The sequence below is a fragment of the Castanea sativa genome, chromosome 9 (assembly GCF_040712315.1).
Source record: "Castanea sativa cultivar Marrone di Chiusa Pesio chromosome 9, ASM4071231v1".
NCBI classification, from domain to species: domain Eukaryota; kingdom Viridiplantae; phylum Streptophyta; class Magnoliopsida; order Fagales; family Fagaceae; genus Castanea; species Castanea sativa.
In genome coordinates, this window is record NC_134021.1 from 17,302,997 (window position 1) to 17,312,628 (window position 9,632).

Consider the following 9,632-nt stretch of genomic DNA (forward strand, 5'->3'; position numbering starts at 1 on the left):
CACATAAAGTACTCATATAATTTCACACAAACTCATGACTTCATGTGTGCACTAGTTATTTACAAAAGATTGTGTATCCCTAATCAACGAATTACAATTTATTTTACCCAATCTGTTGTCAAGATCAAGATGCGGTTTCGGGGTATAGTTTTTGACCACGTCAAAAAAAGAAGAAGACCCTCTTTCAATCCATTTACAGGTTGAAACTTGAAAGCGAGAGAATAACTAATATAAGATGACTCAAGCCCGCCAGATTAGACATTGTTTTGACTACGCAATTGGGAATTTAATTTCATACCCGTTTACTTTCCACAGATTATAGTCACGTCAAAACGTGTTGGTTCTTATCTTGGTCCATATTAGGACATATGAATGCAAACATTTGTCTTCCATTCTTATTTGTAAAATGTAACCAGACAATTGACCTATTATCATGAGTAATTCTCATTTTTTCCTCATTTCTTTCTTGTTAAAGCCCTAAATTAACGGGAGTAACATTGCTTTCATGTGAATTATGAAAAGAGTGTTGCAACACTTATAAAACTTATAAACTAATAAATTGATGTGTTAACAATCACAAAAGCAAAATTCAAACACTATTTATTCTATTATTTAAGTAACATCAATTACATTATTGTCACTTCTCTTTTTTTTTTTCTTTTTTTTTTTTTAAAGCATTATTATAACGCTTGGTCATAAATTTTTAGTATGATAATAATTTTAGCATTTTCTTTAAAATACATTTATTGAAAATTTTGGTTGACAAAACTTATTGAATTATTTAATTTATTTATGCTTATGTTACTAGAAAACTAATTAAGTGTGGGTTTTAGTTAGCTTAACTGGTAAAGTATCTAATGGTTGAATAAGAGATTTGAAATTCAATTCCAGTCTATATCAAAAAGACAAAAATCGATTGGTGTTTTAATTTGATGAAAAAAAAAAAAAAAAAAAAAAAAAAACCCTAAGTTGAAAAGGTCATCAGGCAATGCTGCTGCACAAAGGGCCACAGCGTAGCTAGAGTCAGAGCTTTTGAGTTTTCACTTTTCCAACTAAGTTGAAAAGTACTAGTCTGCCAAAGATTGTGAGTTTGAAATTTGAACCCGTAGCCCATGTGGGGATGGAAAAAAAATCATACTTGTCAATTGAAAATTTCTGGGGCATACTGCAATGTGAACATTTTCTTAGTCTTGAATTCCACACACAAAGGGATAGGCCCCCATTGCATATAAATAAGAAACTTCAAAACTTCTTAGGACAAACTTACCAACAAGATAGAAGTATAGAACATAGAACAGCTTGAATCCCATCATTATGGCAGAACCGAGTGCACCACAAGCTAATCCCCTTTGGGTGATTAGCCCTCACTATTGTGCCCCTTACCCTGTGAATCTTGGAATTGTCAGGAAAGTTTTGACCATAAGTGATGGCAACTTTGTTGTCACCGATACTAATGGCAACATTATATTCAAAGTAAAAGGAGTCCTCTTAACCCTCGTTCATCAACGTCGGATCATAGTTGATGCTGCTGGAAATCCTATTGTTACTATTCGAGATAAGGTAATTACCAACCTCTAATTAGTGATTTGTTCTTAGATCGAGAAAAAATAAATTTATTGATTTGTTAGCAGTGAGAAGAAAGCTAGCTAAGTGCCCGTTTCCCTGCCTTAAAACGTATTTTTTATGGTTTTTTTTTTATTATTTTTTTATTTTTTTAATGTAAAGAGTCTAAGAACAACAATTTTTACAAATTTTTTCACCGATGTTGGCGTGGTATGTTATGTAATTAAAGTAGTGTTGATGCAGAACCCAGTCGACATTAATGTTGTGTTCTGGGCAAAACTTTTATTTTTTTATTTTATTGATATCTAATCTGGTGCGTTCATATGTTGTCATGTTATTTAAAATTTTAATTTACATGACACTAAATACATATTTATATTTATACTACTTGATCTGAAACATTAAATAAGCTTCTTTTTTTCCTTAATGCAGGTAATGAGTGCACATAGCAGGTGGCAAACTTTTAGGGGAGAAAGCACAGATTCTAAAGATTTGCTCTTCAGCGCTAAGACACATTCTGTGCTCTATCTCAAGACTAAATTAGATGTGTACTTAGCACATAACACAACAGAGAAGGTTTGTGATTTCAAGGTTGAAGGGAGTTGGCTCGAACGGTCTTGTGTCATTTATGCTGGGGACTCTTCCACAGTCATTGCCAAAGTAAGATATTCACTGCACAATTACACATGCACAAAATCTCTCTTAGTTGGTAAAAACCACCTCATAATATATGATTAATCTAACCAATTACCCTTATAGGTTTGGATAGATGTATTCAAAGATAAATTTGGATTTCAATTTTCATTAATTCTAGAGTCATTATATTAGACATAATTTTTTACATTATCTATTGTGATTAGTGAAAAAAAAATGATTGTTATTGATAAGTGTAAGTGAAAGTAATGTTGATCCAATCATAAAAATAGTGTTAGTGGAAAAAGTTGTGTTCTTCTCATTACTCTTCAAATTTTTATTTTTGAAGCCCATTCCTCTTCAATTTCTAGTTTAAGTCATTCGAATAAATAAATTGAGGAAACATTTTTTTTTTCTATCAATGGAATTTATAGATGAATCTGAGTTTTATTACTTTGTGAATTTTGGATTGATGTACTTAAATGTGGTTTTTGAGCTTTTTTCACAGTAAGGTATTTCTAATATGTTGAGGCATATGCATTTTCCCCCTCTTAAAGAAATGAATTTGTGCACCCTAAATTGAATTTTTAATAATATTGTCATTCCGCAATTTCAATACACAAATATTGGGAAGAAGCTTAAACTAATTCAATTGGTAATTTGGGAATTGCAGATGCATAAGAAGCACACGGCTCAAAGCATTTTGATTGGAAAGGATAACTTCATGGTGACAGTTTATCCTAACATCGATTATGCATTCATAGTTGCCCTTATTGTGATTCTAGATGCAATTAACCGCCCGAGTAATTAGTAGTAGTTGTGAAATTTAACTAGTATGTAATTTTAACAAAGATATTCAGATTCAAATATGTCATTTTCCATTATAACTATCAAATTTACCCCACCCCTACAAAAACCGATGTTGTAGTGTTGTACAACGAAATTGAGATGGTTGGTTGGAAGCAATAAGTTTGTATGATGTATAGTAATAAATGAAGTTTGGCTTGACATTTTTCGTCGTCGTCTTCTCCTTCTTCTTTTAAGTATATTGTACATCTTCTTATTTTTTTAAGTATACTTGTTATCTGATTCTCAAAAAAAAAAAAAAAAAAAGTATAGTTGTTATTATTTTCTTTCAATATTTCAATAATTTTTGCCTAGAGTCTTGTAGCTCAATTAGTTAGTACCTCTTAGTGTTTCCAACATAAAAATCTAGGATTCAAATCCCCCCACCTCCAACTACGTTTATAGTGAACCTCTTAACTAACACATTCTCAATTTTAATGATATTGATAGGCTAAAAACGTATTGACCCCTAGTGATGGATTAATTGATTAATTAGCCAAGTTATTAATTACTCAAATTAACATGCAAACCCATGGTAGCACAAACAAATCACCAATTAAACTAAGTATGCAGCGGAAAATAAATGACACGGTGATTTGTTTACGAATGGGGAAAACTTACATGGCAAAAAACCCCACCGGATAATTTTAAGGTCACCACTCCTGAAATACCACTATTATCACAACAAGTGGTTACAAGTAAAGGAATCCCAAGTACCTTACCAACTTACAGTTGAATCATTACCCCAACACCCAATTGGACTTGTTTTGTAGTGAGAATTTCTCCTTTCAATGCACGGCTCCCAAGTACGTGACTAACCAATTGCATGGATCCCAGTATGCGACTTCAATCACCAACTAGAGAAAATTGTTGGCTACAAAGTTCTTCAATTCATCCACATGATGAAGATCAAGAAGATACTTGGTTACAAAACCCTACGGTGCAAAGACACAGCAACTTCTTCACAAGAGAGATGAACTAGAGCAAGAACTTCGTCTCAAGTCACAATTTGCATGACCAAGGATTTCTCAATGCTTGTGCAACTTATCTCACTTTGACGGCCCTTAAAATAATCCTTTTATATGTCTAGGGTTAGGAGAAAAGAAGACCCAAAGACACATCCACAGATTAGAATCAAAACAGAACTCAGAATCTGTTTTTCTCAAATCTTGACAAATAGAGGTATTGAGATGCTGTTGAGCAGTTGTCGAGCCACGGGCTGGAACAACTCTTTAAAACTTGACACATGCTAGCTGTCGAGTTTTAATGAACTTGCACTTTTCAGCTTGTTTCTTGGACAGACTTGATGACTTCAACACTTGATCTTGAAACACAGTTTCTTGAAGTATAAAACTCATCCTAATTCTACCCAATTACAAGTAAAGTGCGTTTTGTCAAAGGATTAGTCAATTACATAAATGAATGACATATGTTCTAAACAAGTGAAACACATATGTCCTAACAATCTCCCCCTTTGGCAATCCGTGACAAAACCACAACAAACAAATGAACATATGAGAGAAGTCATTAAACACTCAACTCATATTCACTTGTTGAATACAATAAAATCTATCCTAACATAAACTCTTGAAAAACTTTGCAAGAAGAGAGTTCATGACAAGTAGACTTTGACAATCTGTATTTTTGAAACACTTTAAACAAAACTCATGAAGGCATCTTAGTGTGAAACTTAAATAATAGATTGCATACAAATAAAGAATCATGTGTATTAAGAGAGAAAAGAAACAAAACATGTAGAGATAGGTGAAAGAAACATACATCATCACATATATATCAAAGATAAGCACAATGTATGTAAAAATGGTCACAAGACCTAGGTACAAGAAGAAAATGTATCTAAAATGGAGAAAAGAAAAAGATACAAGTAATCCTCACTACATCCCTCAACAACACTCCCCCTATCAAAAATGTCCCTATACAAGCTCTCCCCCTAAGTATGACTACTCTCATAACCCAAAACTACTCCCCCTTTTTGTCACGAGTGACAAAGGATAGAGTGTCAAGTAGACATCTTATCGGTAAAGCTAGCATCTCCATCATCATCATCCGAACCATCATTGTCATCACCATCATCATCCTCAGACACAGAAGCCACAGAAGGTGGTGGAGGAGAAACCTCAGGAGCAAAACCACCCATGATCGCCTGTCGTCGAGCAATGCGACCAACACGAACATTCACTTGATACAACTCTATAGAGAGTGTATCCAGGCGAGCATCCATGCGTTGAAGCTGTGCCATGATGTCTCCTAGTGACACATCCCTCGTCGAAGAGGAGGGAGCGGATGAGACACGAGCAAATCTAGATGGAGTGGAACGGGACGAAGGAGCTGCTGAACTTGTCTGTTGCAACCTAAACTACGCCTCACTATGTTTTACGGTAGAGGCGTCTATGGCAACCATGACATGAAAAGGGTCGGAGATAGGAAAAGGAATGGAAAAATGGCGTAAAATCCTCGTGATAGCGGAAGGAAAGATGAGCTTATCATGGGTAGCCGTATCCTTATACACATCTATGATAGAAAAGATAAAATGTGAAGGAAAGTTAATGGTGAGATCCTCAAGAAGAGACAACAGAAAATGAGCACGAGGCTCTGTGATAGAGTTGTAGTGAGAGAGAGGATACAACACAAAAGTCATCACCATGTTTAAGAAACGAGGACCTTTAGCAAAAGGTCGACATGACGTAAACTGGTGTTCACCCCAATCAAAAGGGCGCTCACAAAAAGCAAAAATCATCTCGTCTTTGGACACAGTCCGTAGACTCTCACAACCGGGGTAGTCAGGATGCGCAACCCTCGGTACCTGGAGCACATCGGATACCAACTCCAGTGTGACAACAATGCGCGTACCTCGAACGCGAGTGTGAAAGAGAGGTACTAAAGAATCAAATCCATGCATGTTGGAGTAAAACTCCTGGATCAGCACAGAAGGACAAGTGACCGGGACATCACACAGTGACTCCCATTCCCGTTTGTGAAAGACATTGGGAAGGTCAGTGTCGGCGAAGTCCGCTAGAACAACTTGGCGTTCCGAATGAACACCCCATTTAGAGAAGTTCTCCAAGAAGTCTTGATGGGCTTTCTCATCATGGAACCAAACAGAAAGAGGAGTGGAATCAGAAGATGAAGAGGCCCTAGAACGAAGAGGGTTCTGGGTCGAAACAGACTTACGTTTTGGTGCCATAGACACTACTAAAGTAAACAGACAGAGAGGGGGAGAAAGAGCCACTCAGAAAAATCCCAAAATAGTTCAAATATAACAAGTATATTGAAAAGAGAGAATGTATGCATCGGAAATGCATGAACATGTGATATGCAACATAAAAAACATCATGGGCTCAGCCCAATCCAATCCTACCAGCACACAAACATTTTTCACACATCTAAATGCATGAGAATACAGTTAGAATGCTAATGTGATGCACTGCATGGAGTTGTTAAGATCAAATCTACAAAACCTATCCCAAAAATTGCAATAATTACTCATCAATTTTGAAAACCCCAAAATTTTTCAAAAACCCCAAAAACTAGATTTCAAAACATGAAATGCATGTAAATGAGAAAGATTAGATGCTTACCAAGTGAAGAAAACCTTGAATAAGCGTGAGGAAACCTTGGGTAGAGGTTTGGAGTGAGAGAAAGAGGTTTGGGAAGTGAAGAGACAGAGCTATCGAGAGAGAGATCGAGAGAATTGAAGAACCGGATCGTATAGAATCTATATTAGATCCTCAGTAAATCTCGATAGCTACAGGTGTCGAGAGGAGTCGAGACATCTGTCGAGAGGAGTCGAGACATCTGTCGAGGGAGGTGTCGAGAAAAACAACTTCGATAGATAAAGCTATTGAAAAGGTGTCGAGGAAGTAGACAAAGACACAAGAGCAGAAGCTTGATCGATCCATCAGGTGTCAAGAAGCTATTGAGAGGATAGAAGGTTTCTCGATCGATCCAGAAGGTGTCGAGAAGCTATTGAGATTGCGATAAGAAAAAGCTAAGAAGCTCGACAGATAGCTAGGTGTCGAGGAGGTATCGAGAAAGTGTCGAGCCAGCATTTCAAAACAGTTTTTCGAGAAAAGGAAAAACACACACATGAATGCAATCATGCATGCAACACAATCAGAGATCCAAACACCTATAAGACTCTCAAAATCATCTCTCAACAATAATTTTAAGCACATGGATCCCAAAACACACACACTAAACAAGTCTAATCGATTTTATATTTCAAAAACAAGTCAAGACAATTTAGTGAGTATACATCAACACATGTAAATCTTGTGATGGCCAAATCACATTGTACCTGCACATGTATCAAGAGTAGCAAAGAATATTGCGTGTTGTGTGTATAAAACATCGGAAGATTGCATAAGTGTTTCAATGTTATGATGATTTGAGATATGAGAAAATCACTTTAACTCACACACAATCATAACTGTTTGATGGGGACTATCACCTTCGAGGTACATCCTATAACTCCCACATCTCCTAAAAAACACGCTTGCAATCATATTTAAAGCATTTTTGTTCTTTTTGCTTTTATTTTCTTTGCATATTTTCTTTTTATTAAGCGAACCATGCATGGGTATACAAAGGAGAGAAAAGAAATACCCAATTATGTTAAGCTTTTGACATTGCACTTTTGCTATGCCGAAGCATACAGATGACATTGACATTGCACTTTTGCTATGCCGAAGCATACAGATGTCATATCATGATTGGCGGGTAACAGTGGTGAGATGGTTATTAATGCCTTTCTCTTAGGATTTTCTAGTTCTACCCGTCAAAAAAAGTGATACGAGTGTTAAGTATAAGAGATCACTTAACCTTACTCATCACAAACAAAGAGCTATAAAGCTCACTTGCTTAGTTATGCATAGGAATGCTCATCTAAGCTACAAGAGATACAAAGTTTAGAAAACTCTGTTTCAAAGACCATTTTAAGGTTCACAAGAACCGATGTACACAAACACACACTGTTTTTGTAATTTTTTTTTCAATTGTTTTTTTTTTAATTTTTATCTGAAAAATAAAATAAAACAAAAACTGAAAGTAAGCAAACAAAAATGTGTTAATCAAAGCAAAACAATGCATAAAACTAGACTGACTTAAAAATATTGAAGCAAAACACACAAGTAATGCATAAACAACAACAAGAAGGAGAGAGAAAGAAGAAGTGAATAAATCACTTGGAACCCTTTTCCTTCCACACTTTGGAAGAACCTTTCCTTTTAGCAAACCCTTGAACCGGTGATGAGGGGGAAGGATAAACCGTTCAAGTTCGAAAGGAGCATGAGGGCTTTGAGAAGATCTCCAAGAGGAGCAAAAGAGGTTTGAAGCTGATTCTGGTTCCCAGATGCTATCATGTCATTGCTCTGTTGAGTGGCTAACGACTTATAGCAATTCGGTTGAGTATGACCAGCAATACCACAATGATGACAGAGATGCTGCTTCTTCTATTTAGGCTTTTGAGAATTAGCCCTCTTAGTCCTAGGGTTTTTAGTTTCCTTCTTCTCAAGCTTAGGGGGTGCTCCTAAGATGGACTTACCCTTGTCTAGGTTCTCACTTGCTAATTCAGTTTTATCATCATTTGTTCTCAATTTTAATATTATTAGCAGGAGGAACAAAAACAGTAGTACTAGCAGAAGCAATATTAGAGGAAGAGAATTCATACCCCAATCTTGTTCGATCAAAAGCAATTTTCGAATGCTGAGCATCTCATCCAGCTTCGCACTTGATGTTCTCTCCAATTGACCTCTAACTTGAAACAGCTCCACTTCAAGCTTCTTGGTCTTCTCAACCAAAAAATTGTTCTCGAATCTCAGTGCCCCAATAGTCTGATTAGCTTCATCAAACTTAGTGGAAATCTCTTCACGGTCAAGTTCCACATCACTGAGTTTCTTGGTGGTTAGCTTATAGAGTTTCTCATGCTTCTCAAAAAGCTTGTACAGTTTCTCATAGGCTGTATGCATATTATCTTGATCATCCATCTTTTCAAGATTCCACCAGTTCCTCTTCTTCATCCACATCTTTAACAATCCCTTCAGTAGGATTGACAGTGGCAGTGAAGGCATTCAAAATTCCGTCATCCTCATTGTCGGAATCATCCTTAGGCTCAGTGTCGCTCAAAGTAGCAGCAAGTGCCTTACTCTTCCCAATGCTCTTAAGATATGTGGGACACTCCTGTTTCATGTGACCGAAGCCTTGACACCCAAAGCACTTAGGTCCTACGGGAACAGTGTATTGACCGCCATCCCTAGCATCCTTCTTCCCTTTATCTTGGTTCTTGAACTGAGAAGAACTGGATTGCTTACGGTCCTTGTTGAAGCCTTTTCCATTGGCATTTTTCATGAATTTCTTGAATTTCCTGGTGATGTAGGACTTCATCTTAGAATCTTCATCATCTGAAGACTCATCTGTCTCACTGCTCTTGGCCTTCAGTGCCATGCTCTTGTCTTTACCCGACTTCCCAATTCTTGTCAACCCTAGCTCGTAGGTTTGTAGATTACTAACTAGCTCAGTCAGAGGAATCTTGTCAATATCTTTTGATTCTTCTATCGCCGTGATCTTGGCAT

The 9,632-nt window shown here is 36.5% G+C and overlaps 1 protein-coding gene across 1 annotated transcript; it reads left to right on the forward strand.

The window, feature by feature from the left end:
- The first annotated feature begins 1,248 nt into the window (after nucleotides 1-1,248).
- Nucleotides 1,249-3,230, forward strand: LOC142609925 (protein LURP-one-related 15-like). The gene is made up of 3 exons (XM_075781650.1): nucleotides 1,249-1,560; nucleotides 1,996-2,223; nucleotides 2,870-3,230. Exons 1-3 carry the CDS (start codon nucleotides 1,315-1,317, stop codon nucleotides 3,005-3,007), a joined length of 612 nt encoding a protein of 203 aa, XP_075637765.1. The 5' UTR covers nucleotides 1,249-1,314; the 3' UTR covers nucleotides 3,008-3,230.
- Nucleotides 3,231-9,632: the final 6,402 nt, after the last annotated feature.